General features: G+C 40.8%; 1 protein-coding gene across 2 annotated transcripts in view; it reads left to right on the top strand.

The window, feature by feature from the left end:
* Window positions 1–818: 818 nt before the first annotated feature.
* Window positions 819–16893, top strand: part of LOC111152618 (Fanconi anemia complementation group I) — an 83218-nt gene continuing 67143 nt past the window's right edge. The window contains exons 1-3 of one of the 2 annotated variants that reach the window (XM_022511152.1): window positions 819–871; window positions 4275–4377; window positions 13958–14030. In XM_022511152.1, the coding sequence (XP_022366860.1) occupies window positions 4294–4377; window positions 13958–14030 (157 nt within the window). In that variant the 5' untranslated portion in view covers window positions 819–871; window positions 4275–4293. Of the gene's footprint in view, window positions 872–4274; window positions 4378–13957; window positions 14031–16893 lie in introns of those variants that run through there. The other variant, XM_022511151.1, reaches the window with a different exon arrangement.

Raw genomic sequence — 16893 nt, forward strand, 5'->3', positions numbered from 1 at the left:
GATCCCAGGACTCTGGGATCATGACCTGAACGGAGGGCAGAGGCTTTAACCCACTGAGCCACCCAGGTGCCCCCCATGATCTCTTTTTAAGTCTCTGCAGCACTCACCTGCCAGAGAGATTTTCCTACAATGAGTACAGTCGTGTCCTTCCACTTCTGCTGTTCCACACTACCCGTGATGTGAAAAGGACTTCCAAGCTCCTGCGTTCTCACCCCACCCCAAACACCTTCACCTCCTGCACTAGTCAGGAGCTTTCTTGCTTGGTGCTCTCAGGCAGGCCCTTTGCCCAAGCTGCTCCTTCAAGCTAAAAAATCTGCCTGCAGCCTCCCACCCGCCCCACTGCTCTTTGTTCTACTGCTAGTTGTTCAGTTAACAAATATTTACTGAGTATTTACTGCTTTGCTAGGCTATGCGCTAAGAGCTGAGGTTTTGCAAAAAAGCCCCCTGGCACGTGGGACTTACATCTTGGGGGTTACCGACACCTCCCATAGGACAAGGAGTGGGAACTTCTTGTGTCTTCATCTGCCTTCCAGGTGCCTCGATTCTGCCACTCTGGCGCTCACTCTTCCCCTAACAGTAACCAGGGGGTGTTAACCGGTCAACACCACGCTCCAGCAGCGTTCAGGCCACACTGCGCATGCTCTCCGCGGTTCTGAATGCGAGTGTACCCGCTGCGCCTCCCCACGACTGGGAATGGGAACGTCCGAGGACTGTCGGCCCCTTCTGCCTTAATGGTACACCCCAAGCGCACGCGCCCTACCAGCGGAAATAAGTCGCGGGTGGGGCGGGGCCTGCTGTGTCCCGTGACGGAAGTGCGGCGGCGTGCAGTTGAGCGGGCTTTTTGGAAGTCTGCTGTGGCGGCGAGGCCGAGGTAACCGTGCGGAGGGGCTTCTCGCGCTGCCGGGGCGCAGGCACTCCGCGCCTCAGGGAGGGAGCGGGTCTGTGAACGCTGGAGGACTGCTGTTGCCACCTGGCGTTCTGGAGTGTTCTCCGGCCTGTTTCCCGCCGCATCCCTCGGTTTCCGCGGCTGCCACCTCCCGGGCCTCTCTCTGTCGGGGTTCTGCTCCTACGTCGGAGACCTCTCACCCCGTTTCTCCTCTGGGGCCGGGGCGCGGCCCGCATCGCCAGCCGCTTCGCGTCCTAGTTTGTGTTTACGTGTTGCTCTCGGGGGAGTCCCGGCGCGAAGACCCGCGCGTTTCCCGTCCCCGAGCCGCGCTGGTCCCAGCGCCTCCAGACAAGAGGTGCTGCGCGCTTCGCAGTCGCCTGGTAGTTCCTCCTCTCCGGTTTTCGGCCGAATTTAGCAAATGGACCTGCTGAGATAGATTTCGGCGTGTTCCCCTCTGGCTGCACGTCTCTCTTGGGCAGTACGCCCTTTCTGCATTTCCTCTGCCCTCCCCGCTCCCCCACCCCGATCAGGCCCTGACGGGGGCGGGAGTAGTAACTAAGAGCCTGCGGGTCTTGGGGGATGGAGTTGGACAGACCTGGGTTTCATTTCTGCCTCTGCCACTACTGGCCTTCTAATCCTTGGGGACAATTATGTAATCTCTCCAAATCCCTAAAGATCTTCATCTATACTTTTTTTTTTAAGGTGTTTGTTTATTTGACAGAGATGACAAGGAGGCAGAGATGCAGGCAGAGAGTGAGAGAGAAGCAGGCTCCCTGTTGAGCAGAGAGCCGATGCCATGCGGGGCTTGATCCCAGGACCCGGGAATCATGACCTGAGCCTGAGCCGAAGGCAGAAGCTTAAACCCACTGAGCCACCCAGGCGCCCTAAGATCTTCATCTAAATTGAAACTAATAGCACCTGCTTCACAGGGGTGGTCTGAGGATCAAATTAATGAATGTAAAGGGCTGGGCCCAGGGGCTTGCCATTCATTGTAGGGAGTTAAGTAATTTATTTGTACAACAAATATTTATTGGGCTCCTGTTACAAGGGAGGCACTGTGATTAAGTACTGGAGGATCAGTGGTAAACAAACAGACATGCCTCCCCGTCTTCATGAGGTTTGTAGGTTTGTAGTCAAATGGGAGATAGTTATTGATCTAGTAGTTACAGATGTCATGTTAAAGGTGTATGACGTAAGAGAAATTGCTGTTGCCTTGAAAGAATATAATAAGGGAGTATTAGGGGCGCCTGGATGGCTCAGTCCCTTTCTGCTCAGGTCATCATCTCAGGGTGGTAAGATGGAGTCCTGGTAGGGCTGAGCGGGGATTTAGCTTGAAATTCTCTCCCTCTCCTCCTGCTCGCTTGCTCTTTCTCTCTAAATCTTGAAAAAAAAAAATACGGGAGCATTTAACCTAGCCTTAGCTTCTGGGGAAGGACAGATTGAGCTGAGATCTGAAGGATTTGTAGGAATTAAAAGACTGGGGGGCAGGGGATGAGAGGAAGGGTATGTATAGAAGTTCCAGACTGAAAGTCAAGTGTCAGGGCCTGTGGCAGGAGAACTTGGGAGTTGGAAGGACTGAAAGCAAGGAGTATATAGTGATGAAGGGGACTTAGGTGCGGGCCAGACCCTGCTGGGCTTTTTTATCCTGACGTCTGGATATTGGACCAATAGGAGAGCTGTGGAAGGGTTCTGGGAAGTTTTAAGGTGAGAATCAGAGGTGGAAGGAGGGTCAATCACCTCCTCTGGTTTGTGTCTCGGAATGATTACTTTAGTTGCTGTGTGGGGGACAAGTTAGGGAAGCTTTTGTAGTCGTTCCGATGACAGATGCTGGTGGCTGTGGAGTGATGTGGCAGCAGTGTATCTGAGAAGTAGACAGATTCGAGAGGTTTAGCGGGTGACATTGCGAGGACTTGCAGCGGATGTGAAGGATGAAAGTGAAATTGTTAAGAATGTCCTCCAGGCTTCTGGTTTCAGTAGCTGTGTGGAGGGTGGGACATTTTATGGGGATGGGAGACAAGAAATACTGGAGGGGGAGCAGGTCTTTGCAGCGGTCTGCATTTTCCCCCTTCCCTCCCATAGCTGCTCACTAAATCCCGCCTCCCAGCAGGCTTCTGTTTCATCTCTTCCTTTCCACGCCCCAGAGTGACCACAGGCTTTTGTGTCCATCACCAAAATAGCCCTCCATAACTTCCTAGTCTCTGCTCTGTGTCCTTGCTCTCTGCCCACTTTAATCTAAGTGTTGATGCCAGATTGTGGCACTTGTTCAGTCTGAAACAGGCAGAATCTGAACCAGGTAGATTTTCTTTTGCTCCAAGAATTTTGGTTGTCATCATTTACAGAATAAAATCTGAATCCCTTAATCTGGCATTTAAGATCTTGCACAGTTTAGGGGCACCTGGCTGGCTCAGTAGGTAGACCATGCAACTCTTAATCTTGGGATTGTGAGTTCGAGCCCCACATTGGGTGTAGAGATTATATAACAAAATCTTAAAAAAAAAAAAAAAAAATCCTGCACATTTATTCCCAGCCTATCTTTCTAGCCTTAGTACTCATTGCTCCCCTACTTGAACTTCAAACCTCTGTCCTTCATTTTCCCTAAATAGGTTTTTCAGATTCTTATATGAAGGCCTTTGTTCATGACGTTCTCCTTCTCAGTAGTGTATAAAGTACACCATCTGGCTATCTTGACTATCTAAATTTAATCTCTAAGTTCCAGTTCAAGCTCTCTACTGGGAAGCTTTTTTGACCTCTAGGCACACATTTATTTCATTAGTCTTGTTAACTTCTCATTTGTTTTTATACCTTTTTTTTTTTTTTAATTTTTAAAAATTTTTTAGAGAGAGAGAGCTCCTAAGCGAGGGAAGGGGTAGAGGGGGAAGCAGACTCTCCACTGAACAGGGAGCCCAATGCAGGACTAAATCTCAGGACCCTGGGATCATGATCTGAGCCAAAGACAGATGCTTAACTGACTGAGCCACCCAGGTGCCCTGTTGTTATACCATTTAATTGGCACTTTGTATTTACAGTGTTGTTGATATATTCATTTGTCATTATTATGTATTATAATACATATTTTTATGTGTATGTTTATAATATACTATTTTGTATCAGCTTTGTTCTAGGCAGTGTGCTAGGTAGATGCTAAAAAAACATAAAAATGTGGGCAAAAATTGTTGAACTACTTTATTAGAATACAGGTTTCTAATATGAAAATTTGAGGGAATTCTCCAGATTATTTTGGTTTGGATTAAGAATCATGTACTCATACTAATGAGAACCCACTGTGTACATGGTTTATAATATGTGTGAAATAGTTAACAGGGAAAGAAAATAATCAAGCTTGTTTACTTCTGAAAGTATCATCCAGCTCTGACACTTTCCCTTACAGTTCCCTGGTATGTGCAAAAATGGACCAGAAAATAATATCTCTAGCAGCAGAAAAAACACCAGACAGACTGCAGAAATTTCTTCAGACCCTCAAAGAAGATGATGTAAGTATAAAGAAGGATGTTTTGCTGAAACCAAATGTCAAGCATGATGACAAATTCAGAGGACATGTTAGAAAAATTATTCTACCACTTCATCTACCTCCACTCTCCTTAGGAGACAAGGATTTATTTGATAAAAATTCAAATGTAAAGAAATGGGGGAGAGGAAGAGAAACAGACGACAAATAGACATTTGTCTACAACTATATAACATTTAAACATTTATGCAACTGTATTTACATAAACAAATTACTTTTAAGATTCTTAGGCAATCCTATTTGAAGATAATATCCTGACTGTAATTATCGATGTGAGACATTTTGTCTATTGGCGCCCTTTTATTAATGTTTTCCCTTAAAGAAAGTAAGTTTATAAGCAGTAAAATATTTTTAAGTTATTACTTGAATCTTCTTACTCTCCTGATATATATTTCCCTTTTTCCATTTAAGTGATCTCAGCTTATTCAGATTCCTGCATGGAAAGGAATCCCTGTTTAACATGAACCTTAAACATTAATATATATATGTCTGACTTTGAGTATTATGTTTTTAAAGGAAGTTTTGCATGCTTGTGTTGTGGTCATTGAAGCTAGGTAAAATCTAGCTTGTAATCTCTGTTAATGTGTGACACTAATTGGGAGTTGATGTTGGGATGGGCTCTGGCTCTGTTTTTTTGTTGTTGTAGTTGTTTTTTTCTTTTCTTTTTTTTTAATAGGGGACTTTTTTTTTAAAGATATTTTATTTATTTATTTGACAGACAGAGATCACAAGTAGGCAGAGAGAAAGGCAGAGAGAGGGGGGAAGCAGGCTCCCCGCCGAGCAGAGAGCCCGAAGCGGGGCTCGATCCCAGGACCCTGAGGTCATGACCTGAACCGAAGGCAGAGGCTTAAACCACTGAGCTACCCAGGCGCTCCTCTGGCTCTGTTTTTGATTGGTTAGTTCGTTTTTTATTTTTGTTTTTATTTTTAGTTATGTAGGATTGGTTTTCTACTACATTTTTGAGACAACCCACTGGATGAGTTTCAGCTTGAAACATTCTATAGACATTTATGATTTGGTTAAAGCCAGCTTTTAATTAATGTATTGATTTAGAATTTGTGTTTTTTAAATGCTTCCAGAAGGAGTTTGAAGAGGTTTTAACATTATAAGTAAAACTAAGAACTAGAACAAAATTCATGATATAAATAGATGCTGTGAATTACTTCTCTGATTCTTGCTTATCCCAAGGAAGGATCCCTATCTCTTGGTTTTTGTAAAGATGAAATGAGTTAATGCACATAAAGCATCTAATATCTAATAGGTACTGAATAAGTGTTAGCAAATATCACCAATGTAGACACAGTCTTCTGAACATTTCTGTTAATATTTCCTTAAAAGTTTTATACTTAAATTGGACACAGGACTTAGCATGTTTTCTACCACTAGAGTAGAATGGACTAACATTTCTCTTATTTCTCCATTCATGCAGAATCACCTTTTTGGCCACAGTATCACACTGTTGTCTCATGCTCTTACAAGCAACCAAAAACCCCACCTTATTTTTGCATTTGTTGATATTAGGTTGATTTCCATCATCTCTGAATTCCCATAGTTAAGTTTTCAGAAACCACATACAAAATTTTACATTTATATCTGTTAATTATCTTTTTAAATTAATTTCATTTCACTGTCAAGATCTTTTTGGATCTTGATTTTGTTGACCAGTATATTAGTCATTTTTTAATAACTTCTACGAATTTGTTAAGTATTCTAGCAATATGTACATTTTTATTTAATAAAATGTCCATAGAAGATATGCTTAGAATAAAACACAAAAAGAAGTCTGTGACAAGACAGAGTGACATATCCAGTAATGGGAAAATTCATATTCGAAGATTTAGAGAGACTAGAGGAATATAAAAGGGACATTATATTTCATACAACTATTTAATGTGATTTTTAACATACATATGTCAGTGAAGAAAGAGAATCCATGAAATAAGAAGGGATGGATTTGGAAAACAATCAGAAAACTAGAAGTGAAAACCTTGATGGTTAACAGTAGACAAAACACTGCTAAAGAGGAAATTAGTGGAAGTGGAATACAGACTTTAAGATGCCTAAACAAAACAAAGATTGCAAAGAGATGGAAAATATGAAGAGTATTTAAAACATGGGGAGAATACTTTAATAAAAGAGAACATATCTGCGGGGCACCTGGCTGGCTCAGTCATAGAACATGCAACTCTTGATCTTGGGGTTGTAAGTTTGAGCCCCACATTGAATGTAGAGATTACTTAAAAAAATAGATCTTGAAAGAAATACGTATATATCTTCTTAAATGTGTAAGGTGTTTGCAAAAATTGATTATTGTGTCCTATACTAGAGCACAAAGAAAACGTTGATAGGTCCCATAAGATAGAAATAGATAAACCACCCTCTTTGATCACAACTCAGTAAAAACTAGAAATTAGAAATGAAGTAAATAAAAAGGTAGTTTTTGTTTGAGAGAGAGAGAGGACAGGCAGAGGGAGAGGGAGAAAGAATCTTAAGCAGACTCCCCATTGAGCATGGAGCCCATTGCCGGGCTTGATTCCCAATCCTATTTTTAGATTGTGCCAAATCAAGAGTCAGCACTTAACTGACAGAGCCACCCAGGTGCCCCGGAAAGATTTTTCTACCTGGAAGTAAAATACCTTCTAAACAACTTTTTGATAAAAAGGAATATACCAACAGAAATCAGAGGATTTCTAGAAAAATAATGAGAACGCTACCTAACAGTCTGCAGAATACTTTTAAAAATCACCAAAATCAGTTGAGAAGAAATAAAATAAATGAATAAAATTCTTGAAAGAGCAACAAAGTAAACAAAAGACACAAAGAGGAAACCACTAAAATAAAACTGGAAACTTATCAAGTAGAGAACAGAAAACCAGTATATCAAATTAATATATCAAAATCCTAATTCTTTGGAAAAATTAGTTAAAACCATTATCTGACCAAGAAAGAAAAGTGGTAAACACAAATGTACAAAGTAAGAAATGAGAAGGGGAAAATAACCTTTTTCTAAAAGATTTTTATTTATTTGAGAGAGAGCATGAACTCAGGGAGGGGCAGAGGAAAAGGGACAAGGACAAGCAGACTCCTCCTGGAGCCCAAGGTAGGGCTTGATCCCAGGACCCTGAGATCATGACCTGAGCTGAAGTCAGATGCTTAACCAACCAGGCAGGCCACTCAGGTGACCCGGGAATAATTATTAGTGAAGACAGAATATCAAATGTACTAAGACACTACTTTGTACACATTTATGCAAATAAATTTGAAAACCTAGAGGAAATGGATAATTAAGAGCATAGAGTTTAATAAAATTGACCCAGTTTGAGATGGAAAGCTTAATGAGACCAATTTACATAGAAGAAAAAGATTTGAGCAGTTAATTTACACAGAAACACCAGGCCCAGATAATTTCACAGGGGACTTCCACCAAACTCTTAAAAATCAAAAATTAGAGATAGTCTCAATGCTACAGAATTTTTTGACAGCATATATAACATGGAAAAAAAATGTATATACATAAGGAAAACTTCTAGATGCATAATGTTGATACTCTAAACCTGATAAAGATAGCATAGAAAAAGGAAATTAAAGGGCCTCTTCACTTATAAACATGGATGCAAAAATCTTAAATACTAGGGGACATATTCCAATATCAGATGAAAAGAAAATCAGTCATGACCAAGTGGAATAATGCCAGGAATACAAAGTTGGTTCAGTGTTAGAAAGTATATTACTCAAAAGCCCCTGTGATTATCTTCACAAGTCAGGGAATGTCTTTGACAAAATTCACCCATTCCTGGTAAAAACTCCTTGAGAAAATAGGAGTACGTGCCTGTTTCCTTATCTTGGTAAAACATATCCTAAAGTCAGCATCTTAATTGGAAACCCTAGAGGCATGATAATGAGACCACTGAGACCAGGAACCAGGCAGTATGTCTGCTCTTTCCACCGCGATTTAACATTGTCCCGGTCTGTTAGCCAATGCAGTTAAACTAGAGAAAACAATGAAAGGCATAGGATAGGCAAAAAAGATATAAAACTGTCTTTGCAGATGTCATACTAGTACACCCGGAAAACCCTGAAGAACCTGTGGTCAAACCATCTACTGCAAGAAGTGAGCAAAGTAGCGGAGTATAAAATTCTGTAAAAATCAATAGCATTTCTTACACGTAGTAGAAACAAAGTTCATATAGAATAATAGGCAAGAATAGCTAGGAGAACGCTGAAATCGAAGTTCTCTGAGGAAGGACCAGCCCTACCAGATACTGAACGTACCAAAAATCCTCTCTCATTCAGCGCGGTTTATTGGTGCATGAAGAGAAGAACAGGTAATGGAATAACAAAGTCTCAAAATAGACCCAACTACATATAAAATTTAGTATATGATAAAGTGGTATTCCGAACAATGGGGGCAAAGATTGTATTTAATAAATGGTATGGAGACAACTAGATAGCCATTCGGGAAAAAAAAAAAAAAAAGTAAAATTAGGTATATTCTTTACATACTGCTAAAGAATAAGCTCCACATAAATCAGGTCTAAATGTAAAAAAAATTTGGGGTGCCTGGGGTGGCTCAGTCTGTTAAACATCTGATTTCACCTCAGGTCATGGTCTCAGTCCTAGAATGGAGCCCCTCCCTACCTTTTCAGGCTCTTTGCTCAGTGGGGAGTCTGCTTGTCCCTCCCCACCTTGTGTGTGTGTTCTCTCTCTCAAAATCTTTTTTAAAAATTAAATCTAAATATTAGAAGAAAATGGTTGAGATTCCTCTTTTTAATTTCAGTGCAGAGAAGGCTTTTCTAGGACTCGAAATCTAGATATAGTAAAAGACTGGTAAATTTACCTACATATAAGTAAAATTTACGTGACCAAAAATACCATATACAGAATCAAAACACAAATGAATACAGAATCAAAACACAAATGACAAATTGGGAGAACATGTTTGGAATGTATTATAGATAAAGGATTAATATCCCTAATTCATAATAATTCAAAATAATTGGGGGGGGGCAAAAAGCTCATAGAAAAAGAGCAAAATGAATGAGGAGGATAATCACAGGAAAACATAAAAACGGCTGTAAACATAAGAAAAGATGCTCCAGGGATGCTTGGGTGGCTCAGTTGGTTTAAGTCTGTCTTTGGCTCAGGCCATGAACCCAGGGTCCTGGGATGGAGTCCTGCATGGGGCTCCCTGCTCAGCGGGGAGCCTGCGTCTCCCTCTGCCTGCCACTCTCCCTGCTTGTACTCTCTCTTTCTCTCTGACAAAATCTTGGGGGGAGGGGAAGATGCTCCGCTAATAAGAGAATAAAGATTAAAATGAAACGGCTACTATTTCTTATCTGTCAGAGTAGGGAAAAAAATGAACATCTTGTCTATATACTCTTGGTGAGATTGAGGAAACAATCACTCATGCATTGCTGGTAGGAATGCAGAAATGGGTAAGACCATGATTAGAATTTGATGCTATCTAATAAAACTACTTAAATACATTTTCACTCAACACTCATCCCACTTCTAGGACTACCTTAAAGACGTACCTCCAACAACATGAAATTATATTATGCACAAGGTGGTTCTTTGACTCTAAAAAAGAATGAAGTTCAATAGGGACTGATAGTGATTTCCAGAAGATACTAAGTTAAAAAGGCAAAATGAAAAATGTGTATTACTCTGCCTTTTATATAAGAAAGAAGGGAAGTAAAGCGTACATATATCTGTGTATCCTTACAAAAAGAAACTCAGGAAGAATTCCATAACCATACTGAAGGTGGGGAGGTGGGGGAAAAAAAAGAGCTAATCCAAGTATTTGACTATATACCCTCTGTCTTGGGCAGAGGATTGAAGGAAGAAATACAAATAAACTGTGAACTTTTTAAAAAAGGATTATTTAATGTGATGATATGGGCAGTGCACTTCTGAAATGATTTTTAGATGTAACACAGAGTTCAGTAAATGTGTTGAGGTTGGGAGTCAGCATTTTTACTGTGGTACTAGGGATAAATACAGGATATAGGAAGGCAAGAAAGAACGCTGTGGGGATAAATTAGAAATGGAAGTGCTGATATGAGCTTAATGACATATATGCATATCCACACACATGTATATTTATTATGTATTTGCATATACATACCTCTGTGTGTGTGTGTGTTTTAAAGCTCTGTTCACTGAAAGAACTAAGATGAGGCACCAAACATGCCACAGTAGTAATAAGCACAGCCATGAATTAGATCTTTGGTCTCTAATAATCATTCCCCACTACAAGGAACCAGGGCTTTTCAGAGAAATGGCTGATTTTAAGAGGGGTGCTTGATAGATACAAAATGAGCCTGGAACGTCTTGCTAAGCCAGAAAGTAAAGAAGTGCTCAGAAAAAATGATGAGGGCAAGTCACAATGACATACAAGCTAGCTCGGAGGGGTTCCATCACCTACATCTGAGACTATTAGAACATCAAAATAATTAAGTTCAGTTATGAATTATAAGACATTGAAAAATAAATCTGTGATTCCATACTGATAATAAAAAAATAAATGGGGAGAAGGACAGTCTCTTGCTTACTGTGCTAGCATTAGAAAATCGTCATTTTGCAGCTGTCATGATGAAGATTGGATCAGGCAAGAAACCAGTGGATGCTAAATCCAGGGAATTTTTTTGTTTTTGTTTTTTTGCTTTTTATTTTGAGCTACTTTTAGACTTACAGAAAAGTTGTAAAAATAATACAGAGAATTTTTGTGTATCCCTCCCATAGCATCTAGCATCTTACATCTTACATAACCTTAGTCAGAATTTTAAGAATCAAGAAATTAACATGGGCACAATACCATTAGCAAACCTAAAGACCCTATTCAAACTCTGCATGGTGGTTTTTCCACTAATGTCATTTTTTCCCCCAAGAATCCCACTCAGCATAGTACATTGCACTTGTTATTTTTCCCTGATTTTCTGCAGTTTGCAGCAGTTCCTCAGTCTGTGTTTCTCATGATCTTAATAACCCTGCAGAGTATTGATCAGTTATTGTGCTGAATGTCCCTCAGTTGGTGCCTGTCTGGTGTGTCTCATGATTGGATTGAGGTCATTCATCCCTGGTAGAGGGACCCCCGAAATGGTGGCTTGCCTTTTCCAAGTGTATTGTATTGCTGGGCTCATGATGTCTCTGTCATTCCTGGTGATATTGACTTCGATAACCTCGTAATGGTGGTTGTCGTTGAGCTTTTCCATTATACAAGGGGGAAACTAGATGAGGAGCAGGATATGTGCATGGTCAAAGTGTCCCCCTACAAACTGCTCGCTGGTTGTAACTATAAAGTGGGAAAATGAAGCAAAGCACTTGACCGAGTGACCAGAATTAGTATTACCGGTGAGGGATAGACGGACATCACATGCCTCTGGGTGTGACGCTATGAGAAGGACACAGTATCACCTGTGTTCTGACCAGGAATGCATAAACTCCGTATAATCATGAGGAAACATCAGACATTGCAAAATGAGGGCTGTTCTATTTAGGAAAAAAAACGTTTGTATCTGGACTGTGCGTTAACTTGATAGTTGCAGTCTACCAATTAAAAGAAAAATGTTAAAGCCGTCTGACACAACAAGGATACAAAATCTTATTTCGTTTACTTTTGTGTTTTAAAATGCAGTAAAAAGCATGAAGTCAAAAAGGAAGAGGAAAGATCATGTAAGTGGAGGGAGGAAGGAGAGCAAGGACAGAGTTCTCGGTGTGTCATCTAATTGATTCCTCCTAACTGTCCTTGGAGGTAGGGAAATGGAGACACATACAGTCAAATAACTTGACTGAGATCATGAAGCCGGTAAATGGCATGGCCAGGATTCATCATCTGAGTCTAGGTCCAGTTTTCTTTTTTTCCCCATGCCACACTGCTTTCTAATGAAACTGAAATTGTTTCAAGAAGTGTAAGGGTTTCAGTGTTTATAGCAGCTATGTCCATAATAGCCAGACTATGTAAAGAGCCCAGATGCCCCTTGACAAATGAATGGATAAAGATGATGTGGTATATATACTCAATGGAATACTGAGCCATCAAAAAAATAAAAAAGAAAAAGAAATCTTGGCCATTTGCAATGATGTGGATGGAAGTAGAAGGCATTATGCTAAGTGAAATAAGTCACAGGGAAAGATAATTATATGCTCTAACTCATAGGTGGAGTTAGAAATGAGGAACATTTATTTCTCGTGGTTCTGGAGGCTGGAATTCAGAGATGAGAACGCCTTTGTTGTCAGATGAAGTCCCTGGGTTGCGGGTTCCATGTTGTACGCTCACATGGTGGAAGGAGCCGGGGAGCTCTGTGGGATCTCGTACTTGACTCATCTCATTCATGAGAGTTCTCCCCTTATGACCTAATGATCTCCAAAAGTCCCATTTCCAAATACTATCACATCGGGCATTAGGATTCCAACATGTGCATTTAGGGGGGACATAAACATTCAGACCACAGCAAAGTCCTACTAATTTGAGCTGTCAAATATATCTTTAGTCTACTTCTTCTTTTTTAGTTTGCCAGGGCTGCCAACTATAAAAGTATTATAAACTGAGGACCTTAAATGATAAAAATTTATTTTTCTGGTTGGAAATTCAAAGTCCAGGATCGAAGTGCTGGCAGAGTTGGTTTCTTTGAGGCTGTGAGAATCTCATCTAGCTTCCAGGGGTTGGTGACAATCTCTGGTGTTCTTGCGCTTCTGTCATCCTGCTCTCTGCTTCGTTTTCACCCAGCACACTTGCGTATCTGTCTCTGTGTCCAAGATTCCCCTTCTTATGAGGATAGTCGTATTTGCACCAACTGTAATGACCTCAACAAATTATGTTTGCAACAGCCCTATTTTCAAATAAGGTCACATTCTGAGGTCCTGTAGGTCAGAACTCCAACATTAATTTTTTTTTTTAAGATTTTATTTATTTATTTGACAGATCACAAGTAGGCAGAGAGGCAGGCAGAGAGAGGGGATGGGGAAGCAGGCTCCCTGCTGAGCAAAGAGCCCAATTTAGGGCTCGATCCCAGAACCCTGAGATCATGACCTGAGCCAAAGGCAGAGGCTTAACCCACTGAGCCACCCAGGCGCCCCAACAACATTAATGTTGAAGGGGGGTGGTGCAGGCACAGTCCAACCAGTAATATCTCCACTGCTCTTTGGGCCAGGCCACTACCATCTCTCACTTTTGAACACTGTTGGCAGTCTCCTAACATACCCCTCTTTCACTTTTAAGCCCCATCCCACCAGCCATTCTCCACAGGAGTAAAATGTATTTAAAAAAAAAAAAAAAAAAGAAGAGAGTATCCTATCACTGTGCTCTTTTCTCTTTAGTTAGTTCTGTTGTACTTCGACATTATAAAGTGAAAATACAAATAAATTTCAGTCTTGACAGCCGTGCATCCTGTTAAGTTCTGTGCTGTTCTAAGTCTGTGGTGTTTGTGATACCTGAAGTCTCTGAAGGGGGTGAACCTGACAGAGGATTCATATTGGGACTTTAGGCCATTGGGATAGAGAAATTGTTGCCAGGAACTTGAAGCTTCTTCTTTCTTTCATTGCAGCTGGCTAATCTCCTTCAGAATCAGGCCGTGAAAGGAAGAGCTGCAGGAGCGCTCCTGCGAGCCATCTTCAAAGGTAATAATTCATGCCACTTCTGTCCGCCTGGGTTCATTAGATTGGTTTACTTTGGACACATATTGCTGCTTTTCTTACTGTTTGAAGCTGCACTGAGACTTTTTTGTGATTTGGGATATTCACAAAATCAACTAAGGCAAACAGCCTCCTGTCTTACGGACTCAAATAATTTTACTTAAGAGGATTGAAGTGGATACTTGAGATTGTATCACTGGTTTGGGGGCCTATAAAGGACGCATTTTCATGAAATCACTTTGGTTTCCTTGTGCTTTAAGAATTGTGGAGAAGAAAACAGCAATGTTTAGTACTTAACCTGTGCTTATTAATGAGGGGCAAAGGAGCTCTGGGGCTTAATGACTTGGAATATCTTGGTTGTCTTCTATATTATGTTCCCACCAGCACTGAAGGAGGATGATGGTTTCTCCATATCCTTGTCAACCTTCTTACTGTCTTCCTCATGGTAGCCATACTAGGGGCTGGGGGTGGTATCTCGCTGTTGTTTTGATAAGCGTTTCTCTGAGGGCTCATGATGTGGCGCATCCTCTCAGGTGTTTACTGACCATTTCTGCATCATCTTTGGAGAACTGTTTATTCAGATAATTTGCACTTTAAAAAATTGGGTTGTCATTTTACTATTGAGTTGTAATAGTTCTTGATATGTTCTAGGTACATGTCCCTTATTAAATATATGATTTGCAAACATTTTCTCCCATTTGGGGTTGTTTTTCACTCTTTTTTGATAGTATGCTTTGAAGCACAAAGTTTTTTGACGTCCATTTTATTTTCTTATAGCTTGTTCTTTGAGTGATTTATCTAAGATACCATTGCTTAGTCCAAAGTTATAAAGATTTAAATCCATGTTTTGTTTTCAAAGTTTTATAGCCTTAGCTTTACATTTAGATCTTTGATCCATTTTGAGTTTATATTTGTATGTGGTGTGATGTGGGAGTCCAACTTCATCTTGTCTTGTTTTCACTAGAACTCTTACTGAAAATCAGTTGCCCAGAAATGTGAGGGCTTATGTCTAGACTCAAGGTTCTAGTCCCTTAATCTGTATGTTTCCTTACGTCAGCACCACACTGTCTTGATTGCTGTATTGTTGCACTAAGTTTTAAAATCGAGAAGTTTGAGTCCTCCAACTTAGTTTTTCTTTTTCAGGATTTTTTCGGATATTCAGGGTCCCTTGTGTTTTCATATGAATTTTAAGATTAGCTTGTCAGTTTCTGAAAAAAGGGAAGCTGGGGTTTTAGTAGAATTGTGTTGAAGCTGTGTGTGAATGCGAGAAATACTGCTGTCTTAGCCTAAGTCTTCCATTACATGAACATGGAATGTCTTTCCATTTACTTAGGTTCGCTTTATTTCTTCCAATGGTATTTTATAATCTTCAGAATATAAGTCTTATACATACTTTTTAAAGATTTATTCCTAAGTATTCTATTTTTTTGATGCTATTGTAAATGGAATTTTCTTAATTTAGTCATCTAGTTGTTCGTTGTTAGTATATGGAAATGCAGTAGACTTTTTTTTAAGATTATATTTTTAAGTTTATTTATTTGGAGAAAGAGAGAGAGAATGGGCAGGTGGGTGGAGAGCCAGACAGAGAGAGAATGAGAATCTGGAGCAGGATCCCTACTTAGCACAGAGCCCATGCCGGGCTCAATCTCAGGACCGTGAGATAAGATTTTATTTTAAAGTAATCTCAAAAGGGGCACCTTGGTGGCTTAGTTAAGCGTTTGCCTTCCAGTCAGGTCCTAATCCTGGGACCCTGGGATCGAGCCCTGCATCAGGCTGGCTGCTTGGAGAGGAGTCTGCTTCTCCCTCTGCCTTTGCTTGCTGCTTCCCCTACTTGTGCTCTCTTTCTCTGTCAAATAAATAAATAAAATCTAGGAAAAAAAAAGTAATCCCTGCTCCTAACATGCGACTCAAACTCACTACCCCTGGATCAAGAAGAGTCACATGTTCCACCGACTGACCGGCCAGGTGCCGCCCTCTAACAATTTATGTTTTTGAGTCTACCTTAGGGTTTTCTATAAACATGATTATGTCATTTATGAATAGGGATACTTTTATTTGTTTTTCAAATTGGATGCCTTTTTTTTTTTTTTTTTTAAGATTTTATTCATCAGTTTTTAGATTTTCATCAGAGAGAGAGCTTGACTGAGCGCTCCTTGGGATGATGTTTTTTTTTCATGTGCATGTGTTAAAGCTCAGTCTCCGGGCTGTCAAGTTCTATGCATTTAGCAGTACTTAGGATTCTGTATCCAGCACGCCAGGATCCTGCAGGATAATCCCACACCTGAAACGCCCCCAGGCCTCCCCTCTGCAGTTGCCCACTTCCCTTCCCCCAGCCTGTCAACCACTCACCTGGGTTTTTTGTCCCTACAGTTTTGCTTTTCCCAGAATGTCACGTGAATATAATCACACAACCTGTAGCTGGGGTTTGTGTATGTGTGTGTGGTTGTTGTTTTTTTGTTGTTGTTAAGATTTTATTTATTATTTGGCAGAGAGAGCACAAGGGAGAGCAGCAGGCAGAGGGGAAGCAGAAACAGGGTCCACTGAGCGGGGAGCCCAATGCGGGGCTCGATCCCAGGACCCTGAGATCATGATCTGAGCTGAAGGTAGACGCTTAACCGACTGAGCCACCCAGGCGCTCAACATGTAGCTGTTTTGATCTGTGTTCACTCACCTGACAAAATGCATTTAAGATTTATTCATGTCGTGTGAGTCAATAGCTCAGTCCTTTTATCACCAAACAGTCCCCCATTGTATGGGGGTCCACAGCTCATCTGTTCACCTACCGAAAGACAACGTGGTTGCTTCTGGTTTTTTGATGACAAGGAGCAAAGCTGTGGTAAACACTGGT

Source organism: Enhydra lutris, unplaced genomic scaffold (assembly GCF_002288905.1).
Source record: "Enhydra lutris kenyoni isolate GAN:26980312 unplaced genomic scaffold, ASM228890v2 scaffoldscaffold29, whole genome shotgun sequence".
Lineage (NCBI taxonomy): Eukaryota > Metazoa > Chordata > Mammalia > Carnivora > Mustelidae > Enhydra > Enhydra lutris.